The 17,246-nt window shown below is 41.0% G+C and overlaps 1 protein-coding gene across 2 annotated transcripts in view; it reads left to right on the top strand.

Annotated features, from left to right (window-relative positions):
- Positions 1-17,246, top strand: part of LOC121646213 (seizure protein 6-like) — a 179,942-nt gene that overhangs the window by 128,802 nt on the left and 33,894 nt on the right. For both annotated transcript variants that reach the window (XM_041995110.1, XM_041995109.1), the window contains 2 exons: positions 8,949-9,134; positions 15,840-16,008. In XM_041995110.1, coding sequence (XP_041851044.1) covers positions 8,949-9,134; positions 15,840-16,008 — 355 coding nt within the window. The remainder of the gene's footprint in view (positions 1-8,948; positions 9,135-15,839; positions 16,009-17,246) is intronic.

The raw sequence follows: 17,246 nt of genomic DNA, 5'->3' as shown, positions 1-17,246 counted from the left end.
CCGAGATAAGATCCTCAGACCCCTTGTGACACCATATGCTGGTGCGGTTGGCCCTGGGTTCCTCCTAATACAAGACAATGCTAGACCTCGTGTGGCTGGAGTGTGTCAGCAGTTCTTGCAAGATGAAGGCATTGATGCTTCTGGCCGCCCGTTCCCCAGACCTGAATCCAAATGAGCACATCTGAGCACATCTGGGACATCATGTCTCGCTCCATCCACCAACGCCATGTTGCACCACAGACTGTCCAGGAGTTGGCGGATGCTTTAGTCCAGGTCTGGGAGGAGATCCCTCAGGAGACCATCCGCCACCTCATCAGGAGCATGCCTAGGCGTTGTAGAGAGGTCTTACAGGCACGTGGAGGCCACACACACTACTGAGCCTCATTTTGACTTGTTTTAAGGATATTACATCAAGCTTGGATCAACCTGTAGTGTGTTTTTGCACTTTAATTTTGAGTGTGACTCCAAAATTTGATTTCCATTGATAATTTTTGTGTGATTTTGTTGTCAGCACATTCAGTTATGTAAAGAATAAAGTGTTTAACAAGAACATTTCATTCATTCAGATCTAGGATGTGTTATTTTAGTGTTCCCTTTATTTTTTTGAGAAGTGTAAAAGAACATTTTGCAATGATGTATAATAACATCAGTAACATACATATACAAAATCAAAGTTTGTGCTTTGAACTTTAGCAGGCTTTTTGGAACCATGAGTGGGCTTAACACATAAAAGTAAATATAATATTATAAAACAAATTTTTAACCATTAAACCACATTTTTAAAAAAAGCTAATTTGTAACCTTATTACAAAAGTATAGTGCAACATATGTGGCTGAGATCTGGCTTTTTGGCATTTCTATCCATTTTTATAGTGTCTTATTGTTGTTTCTTTTTAAAATCCTCACTCATGCTGTGCCTCTTGGCGAGTACTTTGCTAGCTGCAAATTGCTACATGCGCCACACTGATTATTTACATTCTTCTTCCTCACAAAGCCATGCGTCATTGTGAGCCATGTGAGCATTGATTGGTTGTAAGAAGACGTATAAGCAGGACACCGTGAGCAGTCATTGGATCTGTATCCCAATAGTGTTTAATGAGGAAATAGCTTAGCCACATATTGACAGAGCCAAATTATCGTACATTATGAGATTTGTGCAATTATTGATCATACAGAGTGTTAAATTATCATATAAATACAATAATTATTGTACATCTGGCAACACTGCACATCAACGTCTGAAACGCAAAGAGAACACCAGTTACAATAAACCTGCTGTCTGAAATATTCACTTATTGTAATATGCTCAACACAAACAGTAAAATACCATCTGAAATACTCATATGACACACATGCAATTGGCGCATGTTTAATAAGTTAAATTTACACATTGTCTCCGTTGTCTGTGGCGCTCTACTCTCCATTCTTCCTCCATGAAACGAAGTATTGCCTGCCACTGGATTCTTCATCTCCTGACTCTCTGTGTGCTCTTCCAGCCTCGACATTAGACGTCTGATTTGATCATCCATAATTAATATTCCTGTCATGCAGACCATGAACACGGTGGCCTTTTAGCTCTACATATTAGCTTCTTGGTGGTGTTGTTTTCCGCTCTTTATTTTTCGCAGGTTTTCTTTTGATGTTGTATGGCGCTAAAGTAACAAGTCACTGTCGCAGACGGTGTTTTTTGTTTCACTCCACTTACTGAGATGGATGGCACACCATTGCTGGACAATCTTGTCTATCTCTACAGGAGACTAGCCAATGAGATTGGCTATTTTTTCTATTTGTCCTAGGCTCTTATTGTGCTTTAGAGTTTCCTCTACATTGAAGACTGACATGTACTGCAATGCTTCAATGCTGTCCAGCAGTCTCACCCTCAACTCGTTTGTGAGGGAGATGGTGAAGGCTACACACTAGTGATGCGCGGGCCGCCTCCTACAGGGTCCTGCGGGTTACCCGCGGGTCGGGTTGGGGCGGGTCAAAGAATTTTCACTTCACTGCGGGGCGGGTTGGTGTGGTTTACTATTCTGAAATATTTAGTTCTATCTATTAATTTTATTTTTTGTCAAACTGAAAGTAAAGACCTTAATCAGTGTCTACATTTTGTTACTATAATATGTAAGACAAAATATTTATCAGTTATTTAAACACAGGTCACGTTTTGTAACGTAATGTCCACGTAGGCGCGTAGTAGGCTACGCAGGCTACGTGCAGAAAGCGCCAAGCAGATAAGCAACAAAAGATGGAAGAAGAAGTGTTGAATAATATTCGTTCGGGAGTTTACGTCCTTAAAAAGAAGAAAGAGGGTCAAATGGCTAAATCACAGGTTTGGGACAGGTTCAACGAGGTAATCAGTGCAGACAACAGCAGCAGCATTGGCTATGTGCTTTATAACACTTAAACGCTTTAAAACACTTTATTTATTTGCCTATTTATGTTTATAGGCTTAACTTTCAAATGAAAATACATTTTGTGTTGCCAGTTTCCAGTGCCAATTTAGGAGACCATATGCACCTTTCTCAGACTAAATAAAAGCATTCGTCAATATCATAACATGTGTTTTAATGGGGCGGGTCGGGGCGGGTCGGGTTAAAAAAATAGAAGCGGAGGTGCGGGGCGGTTTGGTGAGGTCCAATTTTTTTTAAAAAACGGGACCCGCGGGTCGGAAAAAAACCCGACCCGCGCATCACTACTACACACCGCTTTTGAACATTGTTCTTCTCCTTAGTTGTAAGGTGGAGTTCAGCTGCCTTTGACTCAAAAAAAATGGGTTAGTATGGTATAAGTATAAAACCTCAGCAGTTCACTGGACTTGGTGAATGTGAAATGCAGTTTAAGCTCCTCCCACTGGTCTAAAATGCATGAAACTGCTGGTTCAATAGAGAGCCAACGTGTGGCACACACCTTGGTTATCTGTAAGGGTTTCTCCCCACAGTTGATGGTCTTATATATGGCTTTGTAGGCCTCCCTGTGCTTTGGAGACACTGAAAACCAGTTATATGTCTCCTGTACCAAGCACTCCACACTACAGGATGGTGTCATTGGAAGCGTGACTTACAGCAAGCTGCAGAGAGTGACACACACAGTGAATAAGAACCAGTCCCTATCCCCAGGGGCCGGTTGTTCAAACGTATTCCTAGCAGATTTCGATTATCGGATAGGATCAAATCTTGAAAATGGGTTGTTCAAAACAGAATTCCAGATTCCGAAATTCACTTGGATCACGAAATCCAATCCTGGTTGTTATCTGGATAAAACCGTCAGTTTGATTTGTTCAAAACTTTTAAGTAGAATCCGAATAACTTTGATCCAATAAAACAGGATTATCCTGTTCCCAACAGAGGGCAGGATTACAAGGCAGATTTCAGAAAGAAACTGCGGTACAACCTAACAGCTGATCAAATAATAGAACTCTTCATTGGGTAAATATGCTTATATTTGTATTTTACACCTGACTTAACCGTTACAGTGATAAAATAGTTAACATAGGGACAGGCTCCTATTAAGTCTTTCTACGTAGTAAAATAAAACGGTAAAAAAGCACAATGTAAAAATAAAAACATGAGAATATCATATCCCCATGAAATAAACACCCTAACAGATCCAATAACAAACACAAATATAATATTCCATTTTCCTGATATTAATCACAGCATAATCAGAAAAGAACCTTCATATAAAGACATTTCTGACTATTGCATCCCTCACTACACGTCCCGTCCATCCCTCATTCTGACAAAATGCCAGAGGTTGGTCTGGTACCTCCATACGGGACTCAGGTGCATCATCAACATCGTCACAGAGAGGGACATTCTGCCTGGTTGCAATGATATGTAGGACAATACATGCAAGTATGACGTTACATGCTCCCTGTGGTTTCACCTGCAAGTACTTAAGGGCATGCAAACCATCTCTTCAGAACTCAGTTTAAACGCTCAATTGAACATCTCGTTCTGCGATGAGCAACGTTGAATTGCCCCTGGGCTGGTGTGTTCGCGAGAAGAAAGGGTGTCATCAACCATGGTAGGAGTGGATAGGTGCTGTCTCCTAATATAATGCCATCCGGTCGGTTCGTTTGGAGCTCTCTGTACAAGGCACTCTCCCTCAGGATATGAGCATCATCAACAGACCCTGGCCATTTCACAACACAGTTTGTGATGGTGAGGTCAGCGTCGCCCACAAGTTGGATGTTGATGCTGTGCCTCCCCTTCCGGTTAATATACTCCCAGTCCCTCTCATGGGGTGCTTCGATATGCACATGCGTGCAGTCAATAACCCCGATGGTATTGGGCATGTCCCCAAAAGGAAAAACCTGTTCTTGGTCTGGGCAATCTGATCCTCATTTGGAAATAAAACAAACTGACCAGATTGGCCAATGCGGTAGACACAGCTTTAACCACATCACTCACAGTTGCTTTGTGCACTCCCATATTGTCACCAACTACTTGGTAGAACGCTCCAGATGTGCAGAAGCGCAGAGCAATGAGGACCTGTTCATCCACAGACAGACTGTGGCTCCTTCGGGTTCTCCGTTGTAGTTGTGGCCTGAGAAGGTCTGCAATGTACTTAATATCAGCGTCCCCAAAGTGAAACCTCGCATACTATTCCTCAGTAGTGTATTGCTCTTGTGGTTTGGCACGATTGATGTACACCCTTTGACGGTACCGTCTGTCACCACAATACCCTCCATTTCAGTGCCTCTCTGTACGTCCTCTAAGAAAGGCTTAACAGGATGGCTGACCTGCCCACTCATCAGCTGATGCGCATAGGCTTGTGTCCAATTAAGCCGCTCATGGCCACAGCCTATAAATGCTATGTGCGCTACAACAGAGGAGTCAGAACTATGGACTCAAAAGGACCAAACTTCAATGTAGCGGAGACCCATGCACTGCTGGAGTGTGTCAGGTGCCATTATGCCGCACTGGTAGGAGGTTCCGTTGAGGGTGGACCATCAACACACAGAAAGAAGGACCTTTGGACTGAAATCACCCAGAACGTGAACACCATTGGGTCTAGTCTAAGGAGGACTTTGGAGCAGGTGAGATACAGATGAAAGAACCTGAGGGCCAAAGCCACAAAGGACCTCGCTGAAGCAAAACACACCCAAACAGGAAACAAACCCTTTAAAAAGGGGGAATACACAGACATGGTTCTGGACATTGTTGGTGGTGAACACTCAAAAGCTCTGCACGGGATTGAAGGTGTTGTAGGGAATGGTGAGCCTACGATTGTGGAGCAGAGCGAGCCAGGTCCTTCCGCTTCAGAGGACACAGTCATTCTGGACCTCAGCCCTGTTGTTGTGGAGGAGCCGGGACCATCAATGGTAGAGCCAGCAGTCACTGGAGCGTGGAAAAGAGGCATCAAGCGTCCGATGCCAAGTACTACTGATGATGCGTATGAATCACTTCTCACACGGGAAACCGAAAGAGCAGAAATACAGATACTCCTGGCAGAAGAACAGATCAAGTTGACCAAACTGCTGCAAACCAAGGCAAGACTTCAGATCTGCCTTTTAAGAGCAGGGCTGCAGAATGCTGGTCTCCCCTCCTCAGATGAGGAACCCTGAAAAATCTTTTTGTTAACAAGTGGACATTGAGCCATTTTTTTCTTTACGTTTTTACACTATCCGCAATGTCGGTGGACATGTACTTGTTTTAGGTGTTGTGGCTCCAAAGAGGTGTCATACAATTGTTAATAAAAGTGGATGTTTATGGTTTGTGTTGTCTCACAATGAAAATCACTTGACATGACCCCAAACTGTCTCTTCTACTTGTTGTTCATGTGGCTGGCAGCTCACATTGTACTACATGCTGAAAATCCGGATTATGTGATCCTGAAAAACGGGGTTTTGGATCAGGGTGATCCAATCCTGTTTTGCTTTGAACAACCGGGGTAAAAGTAAGCCGGAGTACGTGATCCACACCCTGCTCGTTCACGACAGTAACTGCAGAACAATATGTGTTTTCAAGTCAGAGTCTCCAAAACACCGGAAAAGTCTCCAATAACTACAGTAAAAGGTGCTAGATTTGTCGCTAGTCGCTTTTGACAAAAAAAGTCACCAAGAGTATTTGGAAAGTCGCCAGATTTAGCAAGAAAGTCGCCAAGTTGGCAACACTGTGCGTCACATCACTCCCCCTAACTCATGTGCAAATGCAACATGAAACAATTCCCCTGGGGAAAGGCAGTTCATAAAACTAAATTCGAGGCGGACAGTTCTTAGAACTTCTCTGTCCGAATGCCCCTAAATATGTATTCAGGCTGAGTACTGTCCTTCAATAAAACCAGAGTTAAGGTAACCGTCATGTAGCTGTTCCTTGTTTAATAGGGACAAATCTGCATTGTGATGTTTCTCAGACAGAAAAAAAAAAAAGTCCAGGTTACCAGGACAGACATGAACTACTCCAGCTGACTGACCTCACTAAACCACAGGACATGGACCAGCAAATGAGATTAGAGACAAAGCCTGATCTGAGCAGAGCTGTTTCACATCAAAGCCATCTCGCAATGAGAGTGGACAATGAATAAATTCAATTTATACATGTTAGCTGTAGAGGTCAATTGAGCATCTCAAATAATTACTCTTCCATTGTGATATACGGCGATCAAAAGGCCTGAGCTGATACACTGGAGGACAATATTATCTCAAGGCAGTGTGCAGAGCTGGATTATGGCCAGTCAGGGGCTCATATGTTAGTTGAGCAGCTCGGGAGCTAAATTAAGCAGAAATGTATCCCACTGACTGTTGTCACTAAGCAGCAGTAAAATGTTTAAATCTACAGTTAAATGAAAGATCCATAGACCAGATCATCTTCATGTCTTCTCATTATGCAGTTTAGTCTTTTCAGACATGTCTTTTTTAGTTCTGTCCTCTAACATTTGGAAAAAATTTTGGCTTCTGTTTGGCCACAGATATCCCAGTGTCTGGAGAGTCATACTAGCCTACAGATCCTCCTGTATCCTGGAGATGAAAGAGAAACACTACAACAGCTGCTGTTATTAAAAGCAAACAAGATGAATGGTGGTGAGGTGGTAGAAGATGATGTAATGTCCCGTAGGCTGTTTTCCTGCTCTGAGCCACTTTGTCTCTGTGAAAGCTTCTTCCTTGCGCTGATTTTATGATGCCACTATTCTCCACTGATAGCTCTTTTGTCTGTCTCTACTGATTCTCTGAGTTTCATGGTTTGTGGTTGGACTGGAAATTAATATGCAAGTCTAGCCATAGTGAAGACCAGTTCAGGGAATGATGGGACACAACTGCTGCACCAGGAATTCGCCATGCTGCCGTAACAAGACATAAAGACCAGCACCACCTTTATTTCTGAGAGGCATTATAGAGCTGTTCCCTCAGCGCTAACAGACCGTAAGAGGCAGAGTCGTCATTTATTGACCTTTTTAATCTGCTTACATATTTCCTTGTCTGAGGCACATGCTGTCATGCAGAAAGGACCAATAGCAGCACCACGGCAGGCATCTGAAGGCTAACAATAAAACCAGAACAATTAAAGAGGATGGATTGGAGAGGATGGAGTCCTTAGCAGCAGGGCTAGACTGGGATAAAAAAATCATCCTGGGCATTTTGAGCCGAGACTGGTCACCAGGTATTGATGGAAAGACGACCACGTCTATGAATGAAAAATAACTTTCTTATGAGACTGCTTATACACTGCCTTGTTGATTTATATGTAGTTGTCTCATAAACTTAAAACAACCCCATCCTCCCTGTCCCATTAGTCTATACAATACGTAGCGGAAACCTGGAGATATGTAGATGATATCATTTTAGGAATACAGCATAAAGTGAAACTAATAATAATAATAATAATAATAAGAAGAAGAAGAAGAAGATTGATTGATTCTGATGCTGCTGAGGAAACTCCGCCACTAGCAGCAAAAATTTCTGTTATTTTAACACATTTATCTGAATCTGCCAGAAGGGCTTGCCTCTTTCTGTCTCAATTTCTTTTGGGTGGCCTCCTTTACGTTTTTGTTCTCCATCTTGTTCTCTGTCTCTCGCTGTATGACTGACCGTGTCCCAAGAGGGAGGGGCATCGGCCCTCGGCTGTAATTGGTCCAGCCCAGAATCAATCATGACTAGTGGATCCATCTATCAGATTTGTGTACCAATAGGTATCATACCTTTTATAATTCGTACCATTAGTGGCCTAAAAAAGAAAAAAAAAGTGTGGCCTAAAATCACCGTCGGCCCACTGGGCAAGTGCCCGGTATATTCTAGCACTGCTTAGCAGAAATATGTTACCAACAGATCTGGCCAAAAACCAGGAGGCTGCAGAAACGTACAGAGGTTACAGTTACTGATATAACTAATGCTTTTACTATCTCTAAGACTGTCCAGGGTAAAATTCAACATATAAAACTAAAGATATCTTTGGGCTGAACACTGAATAATGCCACACACATGGAAAATGCATCCATTGAATGTAGTGCTCTCTACCAAGTTACAGTTTCCTGAACTTCATAAACAGAGAATTATAGTATAAAGCTAAATTTGTAAAAGTGAACAGCTGACTCATAAACAGATGTTTTACAGAGGATGGTCCTTCATTATATGTTTAATCCCTGCTGCACACAGGCTTTACTGAGGCTTTTATCAGCCAATTAGCTTCACGCAGTCTGGTGGTTTCATCACATTTTCATCATCTTCATGAAATGCTAACAGACAGGGTGGACAAATATTATCACTATGTAGGTAGCTGGTGAATGAATGAATGTTTGGGGGGTGGGGGTCAGACAGTCAGACGTCAATGTAACTGAAAATTTTATCTCAGAAATGTTTTTCTGTGATAGAAAAATAAATACATTAAGTACAATAAGTTATCCTCTTTCACTAACGGTAGCCAGGTTGTTACTGTATTTAAAGCGTTACTGTGCCCAGGACTTATCAAAACTTTGTTTCTGTCATTCTTCGTCTGTCTGCATCTCTACAGCCTTCGTGTTGAGCTGCATCTTCCCTCGACGGCCTCTTTACGGCGATGTATCAGTGAACAGCCTCCATTCTGGAGGAAAGGCGTTCTTCTCTTGTCGGACTGGCTACCGGCTGCAGGGCTCCACTGTGCTAACATGCTGCAATGCTAGCACCCCCTACTGGAGTGGCAAGAAACCACACTGTCTAGGTGAGATCCAGACCAGCAGAGATCACCCTCACTAATCACAAGTACAGCCATTCAGAGTAATACACTACTATATGTAGACAATGTTCCATGTTCCATTTACTGATCACATATTCAATCTTCTTGTTATATAACTTTATGCTTTAATAGAGGACTACATAACCCAGCTGAACCATAACCAGTCTGATGGTCCTGTATCTGACTCAGTCTTGTTAATGGATAAAAATAATAACACAAAACTGCATTTCTATCTGACAAAACTTTAAGATTTGATTAATAATTAGTTGTGATTGACTAATTATATGCATATTATTCATGAACAGACCTGCTAATAAAGCTTTTCTTTTCTTTTATGTATTTTTTAATTCTATAGCTGAATTAAATTGACTTGATTCCATTTTGGGTAATTAACTTGCAGCACAAGAATCTGTAAATGTTATCATTAAAAACAAAATCTGTGTGTACAATTGCTGCTGTGGTCTGGATTGACCTGGTATGGATGTAATCTCAGCGTTGCTCACAGGGTAAATTCCAGTCTGTGGCTTCAAAGCACCTAGATTTTCTTCAGTTTCCTCAGACCATCTCCTCAGAGTTGTTGGGTGCAGGTTTCAGCAGAGCATAAATAACAATATTTTTATTTTTTAATTTGTTAATCTGCTTTTCTCATTCCATTTTTCTGTAGTTGAGTTATAGTAACACAAAAATTTACCTGTTGTGGGATTGATAGGTATTTTACGCCATTTTATTACAAACGCGCCAATATAGTGGCTAATTATGGCCCTTTTGGCTTGCCATACACCTCCACCTCTTCTCCCACAATGGATAAAAAACATGTTGTTTACTCCTGTTCCTCCAACAATCATCTCTTTTGTTTTGTTTGTGTTCAAGATGATGAGATTATATCTGCATCATCTCACAAACTGACTGACCAGTTCTCTGTACTCAGCTTCTTGTCTATCACTGAATATCCCCACAACTGCAGAGTAGTCTGCGTATTTCTGCAGATGACAGGAGTTGTATTAGAAGTCTTGAGTGTACAGTGTGAATAGAAATTGTGAGCGTGCAGTCTCTTGTGGTGCTTCAGTGCTGCTGACCACCATCTGAGACACACAACCTTTCACTAATAAATCTAGGTGGTGGTGGGGGTACCACCAGGAATATATGGAGCTTCTTACATACAGAGCAGGTGAACTGTTTTAAAAGCACTTGATCCTCAAAGTGCTGCCTGATTGGTCCAGATGACCGCGGACTCTCTGAAGCAGGTACATGATGGCATCCTCAACCCAAAGACCATTAAGATAAGCAAACTGTAACGGGTCCTGAAAGGTGTTCACCTGCTTATTAAGGTGAGCCAATAACAGTCACCTGGTCTGTAGTCATTTGGTTCAGATGGCTGGATTTTTTTCATTTGCTGTAACAAAGCAGAATGTTTTCCACAGCACAGGAACTCTTTTCTGACTCACGCTGGTGCTGAAAAGGTGCTAAAGAATCCAACATCGACCAGTAAATAATTTTTTGCTTTTTGGCTCAGCTCCTTCTTCTAAACCAGAAAACCAGAGCAGCATCCTCACTGCAGACAAACACCGATCCGCCTGTCAGTGTCTCACTCCATCCTTCCCTTACTCAAAAACAAAAGTTAAACTTCATATTTATCCCCACAGGAGTTCCCAAGGGCAACAGCTGAGCAGCAATAAATAATAATAATAATAATAATAAAATGACTTTGTATTTAAACATAATTTAATATAATCATTTAGAAAAGTTTTCTTAACATAATTATTTTTATCAACTTTAGACTATCTGGAATCTTAACGAAACTAAACGAATAAACAGTGACTAGTTTCTCTTATCCTGAATGCAGTTACAGATTGTTTGTTCCCTGAATACATTTTGCAGTGTTTGCATCATTTTCTTGCAGCCAGCGTTCACCTGATTTTTATCCGCAGTGGCAGCATTTTGAAGCATTTTCTCACAGAGCTCAGACCCATTTATCTGTTAAACCTGCTGGTCCTTTTCCATGACAGAAAAAACAGCTCCCACTGGAGAGTGTAGCTGATAAATTTTTTATTTTCCTTTTGTTGTTGAGGTGAAGCCAGCTGATGAATATTTAGCAGCTATTTTCCTCTGACTGACTCTGATTCACAAAGCAAATGTTTTCTGAAAGGAATTTAAAGAGGATGTTTGTGTGGCTGTGCAGCTCAATCTCTGCTACTCAATCATGACCTTAGTGTTTGTGGGGATGGGGTGAGTGGAAGTGTGTGTGTGTCTCAGTGGTGGGGATGGGGGTGGTGGTGGTGTGTGTATTGAGGTGTGATTAATGCTGGACAGGATGCCATTGGCTTTCTTTTCCTTCTTCACATTAATAAAGTTTTGTCTGAATGAACAACCTCTACCTTGTGAGCTGGGAAACATGCACACACACACATCTCTTTAAAACATCATTTCATGGTTCTCTGCCTGAAAAGCAGATGATTACCTTTTTACACTGGACCCATTGGACCTACATTACCTTTTTATTTGAAAATCGACACATTTCTCTAAACTTTAAGGTCCTCTTCTTCAGTAATGAGTCTACAGAGTCATTGTTTGCATAATTTTAAAGGTTTAATGAGAGATTTAAAATTTTCAGATCATATTTCCTTTTCCTACATCCAGAGACTCAGTCATTATTCCAATGTGGAGAGCTGTGATTAATTTTCAAATGAGTTCTGTTAAAATGAAAGTCTGTGGTTTACCCTGATGACCTGGAATGGTATTTTCTGAAAACATATGAAATATTTTTAGTTTAGTTTGTTGTAGCACAAATAAAATTTCTATTAAGTCAAGTGTTTCTGTGCGTTTCAGGTAAAAATCTACGATTCAGTGTGCCTGATGTTGTAGAGGTGGAATAATAGGAGGAATGAGAGAAAGTGAGTGATCAGCAGAATTTTAGACTTCAAATGACTTCAAAATAAATCAATAAGACTTTATTCATTTAATTTGCTTCAATTGGGGGCACCACCCTTCTGTAGATTTAGATTAATTTACAGCCCAGGTGGAAAAACCGTGAGTGGATATTATAATAAAGAAAATATTTAAATCAATATCTCATTTCCAAAGTCGGAAGGTACTCCTTTGAAGAAACCATTACTAGTTCCACAATAACCACAGAAACAATCCCAAATTATAATAATACAAGCAATTTATTAACCACAAATAATCATTTAACAGCAAACAGCAGGTAACAGAAGAAAATATGAAATTATCAATATCACGTTAGGGTCTCATCCTGGCACTTCTGGGGGGGCTGGAAAGGTAAATCAGCTTAAAAAGATGCCAGAAATAGAATGAAAGATGATATCTTTGTAATGTAAATGATTTGGAATAGGTAACTTAGATAACTTTAGTCAGAACTATAACGGAGTTTAATAGGGAAATTTTTTTTAAGGCTTTAGGTGTAGCCGAATCGAAAGTTGGATTTAACCAGATCGGATGGGACTTTAACAATTGGAAAAGGGGATTTAATCTAAAGTTTTAAAATTCACCAGCTAGAACCAGATGGTGTTTGATTCATATCACTTGGCACCCAGTGATCAGGAGGCCGCCGCCGGTAATCAGCAGAGGTATCCCAGTGGATTTTCCTGAAGTCCTCAGATTAACAGGAGAAAGCAGCCCACCTTGGACCTCTCGGGTCCGGTGACTAATGTGAACCTCGTGGCCCCCATTATCCCTGGCCCGGAGAGGTGGTAATCGCTGGTGCAGCAAACGGATGACTCCAGATGTCTTTGGAAATCACACCATCAACTAATTCTTTGGTTATTAAACCATTTTTGTTAACTAAATAAACCAACCTCTGGTCCACAGAGGAAACCTATACAAGTGGGACAGTCACCATCATCTCTGTAGTCAGATGCAAGGAGAAAAAAGAAAAAAGAAAGCCCTGTGTCTACCTAGTAGACTGCACATTAATTTTCAGTTTTTACACCTATAAACAAGAAAATCCTTTGATCCAATAGGACCACGTTACTCACACATTGATGGGCAGCAAAATAGTCTTAAAGCAGTATGTCTGGGTGGTATTTCTTCAGATAGTTTTCAGCAGCCTGCGGTGAAGTGAAGGTGCATTGTTCCCCCTCCAGATCCATTGAGAAAGTGGTTGGATGCAATAGTCTGAAGGGGATGCTCTTTTCCTTGAGTTTCCTTTTCAGTGGCGCAAAGGCTTTCCTCTTCTTGTGCAGGGCTGTTGACATGTCTCTGAATATCATTATGGTCGAGTTGCCATATTGTAGTGAGCTTTTTTTCCGGGCCGCCGCGATGATTTTGACCGTGTCGGAGAAGTGGAGCAGTTGGATAACAATGGCGCGGGGCCTGGCGCCATCTACTGGGCGTTGTAAGAGGGATTTATGAGCCCGCTCTATTTCAAAGGTTTCCCCTTCTAAGTCAAGCATAATGGGTAGCCATTCTTGTATAAACCCCACTGTGTCTCTTCCCTCCACTCCTTCTTGGAAGTCGATCAGCCTCAGGTTCTTCCTACGGGCATGGTTCTCTTGGTTGTCTAATTGTTCCCTCAGGTCGCTCAGTCTGCTGTCCATTGCTTCTTTGTAGTCATCCAGCTCACGCTGCATGGTGGCTAGCGTGTTCTCGTACTCACATTGTTTTCCCTCAGGGCTGTTTACTTGGCGTTCAATAACTCCTTCTCTTTGACAATCTTTTCCATCGTTTCAGGAAGCCTGTTTAGGCGTCCTTCAATCATGGACTCGATCCTCTTTATACCTTTCCATCTTTTTTTTTTTTTTTTCGGTGACATTGTCTCGGTTTTCATGTTACAACTTATTAAAGCGCTGTAAGTGTTAAAGTGACTTAGAGAGAAAATCGACGGAAGGCTAATATCAATGAACTAGTAAACGAAGCACAGCACCATGTGTCTGTTCTCTATGCCTCCATAACTGGAAGTCATGTCCGATTATCATAAGTATTGTCAGATTGTCCTATAAAATTATCATCTGGTCTGAGGTGTGTTAAGACTATCGGCCCCAAAATGGGCCATGCCTGACAATCAGAATTATTAAACATGTTTAATATTCACGACCAAATATCTTCATGTGTGTGTGGAAAGCCAACGACATTGTACACCCAAAGGGCAAAAAAAGCAGATATTGAGGAGAGCCACAAGTAACTTGGCATACCACAAGCAAATGGCAACCACGAAGAAGTCACAAGGCTGCCATAGCCAAATATCTGCAACGAGTGAGGCAAGTTCTGAAAAGTGAGTTCAATGGCAAGAACAAGATCTTGGCAATTAACAGTTATGCCCTGCCAGTGATCAGATACCCTGCTGGGATAATAAGCTGGCCAAAGGAGGAAGTTCAGACCACAGATGTTAAAACATGGAAGCTGTTGACCATGGAGCATGGAGGGTTCTACCCGAAATCCAGTGTCCAGAGTTATACACATAGAGGGAGGCCAAGGACTAGTGAGCATCAGGGGGCCACTATCCAGAATGAAACATCCAATCTCCGTGAATACATTAGGCCACAAGGGATGAAGCACTGAGGGACTGCCTCAGGCAATGGAACCTGAAGGAGAATGAAATGGAGGAACCATCATGGGGGGAACAGCTCCTGCATGGGATGTACCACTGACAGATAGCTGAAGTCTTACCAATGGCTAGAGAGGGCTGGATTGAAGAAAAGCACAGAGGTGTTAATCATGTTAGCACAGAAGCAAGCCTTGAGTACCAGGGCAATCGAGGTCCAGGTCTACTACACCAGACAGGATCCCAGGTGAAGGCTGTGCAAAGGGGCCCCTGAAACAATCCAGAACTTCTCAGCAGGGTGCAAGATATTGTCAGGCAAGGAATACATGGAACACTATGCCAACCATAACCAAATAGTTGGCATAGTGTACAGAAACATATGTGCAGTATATGGACTGGAGACCCCTAGGTCACAATGAGAAACACCTCCCCAGTTGGTGGAGAATAAAAGGGCTAAGGTCCTGTGGGACTTCCTGATACAGAACGACAAAATGGTGGTGGCCAACCAATGAGACATAGTGATGTCTGTAGTGTTGGATGTAGCAATCCCTAACTATCGAAATACCAGGAAAAAGGAACATGAGAAACTGGAGAAACACCAAGGACTCAAGGAAGAACTAAAGCCTGTAAAGTGAATGCAACAGTAGTACCAGTGGTCATCAGACCAGTGGTCACCTGGAGAACCATCAGACATCTCCATCCAGAAGAATGCAGTCCTTGGAACAGCTAAGATACTGCGTAGGACCCTAAAGCTTCCAGGACTCTGGTAGAGGACTCGAGCTTGAGATGAACAGCCATCCTGAACACGTTGACAGATTTAACAATGAACTAACATTATGAATCTAAATTTAGAATTTTCTGATACCAAAACACAAATTAGAGCTGATTATAGAATTATAAGCAGAATATGGTCATGGAAAGTGACTGCAAAGAAAAATGTTGGAGGAAAAACATCTGGAAATGGCCGTTCTTTGCCAGGAACACGTGTTTGACCATAGAGAAAGAATCTGTTCACTACTGCCTCTATTATGGAGGTAGAAGTGATTTGCACATTATGCCTGTTAAAATTATGTCATTTGTTGCATGTTTGGGAAAAACTGTTCAACTACAAAATGTTTTATTTAGTACGCTTAATGCTGGACTGAGGATGACTTCATCTCTTCTAACCGTTGTCCTACTCTATCTCCACTCAGCTGCTTGTGGGGGATTCATCAGAAACGTCACAGTTGGTCGGATTATCTCTCCTGGTTTTCCCAACAACTACAGCAACAATCTAACTTGTCAATGGTTGCTGGAGGCCCCTGAGGGCCAAAAGCTGCACATCCATTTTGAGAAAGTAGCCCTGGCCGAAGATGATGATCGGTAAGCTTCTGTGAAAGTTTGATGGCATGTGATCAGTTTCTTCATCAATATCAGCTGTTTAACTTCATTTGTCAACATCTGGTGGTTTTATGACAGTTTTATCACCCTGTGATCATGTGTAGATGGTCGGTTAGATAATGTATGAATTCTGAATTATGATCTAGAACATGGTAGAGATGATGCAGAACAACATACGTAAATTACACGCTGCATTGGACAACTGATGTTTAGATGTACAACAAGTTAGGCTTTACTACTTTACTTAGGGACACTTTTTAAACCAGAGGAATACAATATAATGGCAAAGGTGCCCACACACACACCCAAAAATATTGTCTTTTTGTTTTGATTTAGAATTGTAATCCTTTAATTCAGCACCATCAAATATCACAACTTTTCTTCCAAATGAAGTGCTGACATTAAATAATGAATAGTTTTAAACTGCAATTACAGTAAGATTAAAATATGTAGTTTTGATGAAAGTCAGCAGAACAGCTTTGTCCACCAATGTCACCAGAGGAAGTATTTAATACTACATAAAAAATACTAATGACATCAAATCAGTTTTGTTGCTAATCTTTGACACTTTAATTACCACCAAAGCCACATCATTGCAATCAATTTTTATAGAAAATATTTCATATGTTTTTAGTAAATAATGAATTCAAATAATTTAAAGGGTTAAAATCCTTAAAATAACTGAATGTAATGTATTTTTGAGCAGGACGGAAGTTATTTAAAAGTAGTTTTATTTTTGAATGAATTGCCCACATGGAATAAAATGACTGTAAAATTTTAGAACAAATTAAACATACTGAGAAGGAGCTAAACAACATTCTGGATAAACAAATAGAAGTTAAGCTTAAATACTTCAGACAGAACTACTATGAAAATGGTCTAAAAGCTAAAAATATATATATATATATATATATATATATATATATATATATATATATATATTAATGTAGAAACTGCACCGACAATTGGTTTATATAACAGATACACTTTCCAAAACTTATTGTTACAACCCTGAAGATATAGAAAAATCTGTTGAATTGTATTATTAATAGCTATATACTCAACCAAAAATAATTGACCCAACAACAGTAAAGAGATTCTCAGAGTCTCTTGATTTGCTATCCATGGGAGAGGAGCAAAACAAAATACTAACTCAAGAGATTACTAAAGCAGAACTTAAGGCTGAAGAAAAACAAAGTGCCAGGAGAAGATGGATTACC

Source organism: Melanotaenia boesemani, chromosome 9 (assembly GCF_017639745.1).
Source record: "Melanotaenia boesemani isolate fMelBoe1 chromosome 9, fMelBoe1.pri, whole genome shotgun sequence".
NCBI classification, from domain to species: Eukaryota; Metazoa; Chordata; class Actinopteri; order Atheriniformes; family Melanotaeniidae; genus Melanotaenia; species Melanotaenia boesemani.
Note: the sequence above shows the minus strand (reverse complement) of the source record. Positions and strands in the feature narration are given on the sequence as shown.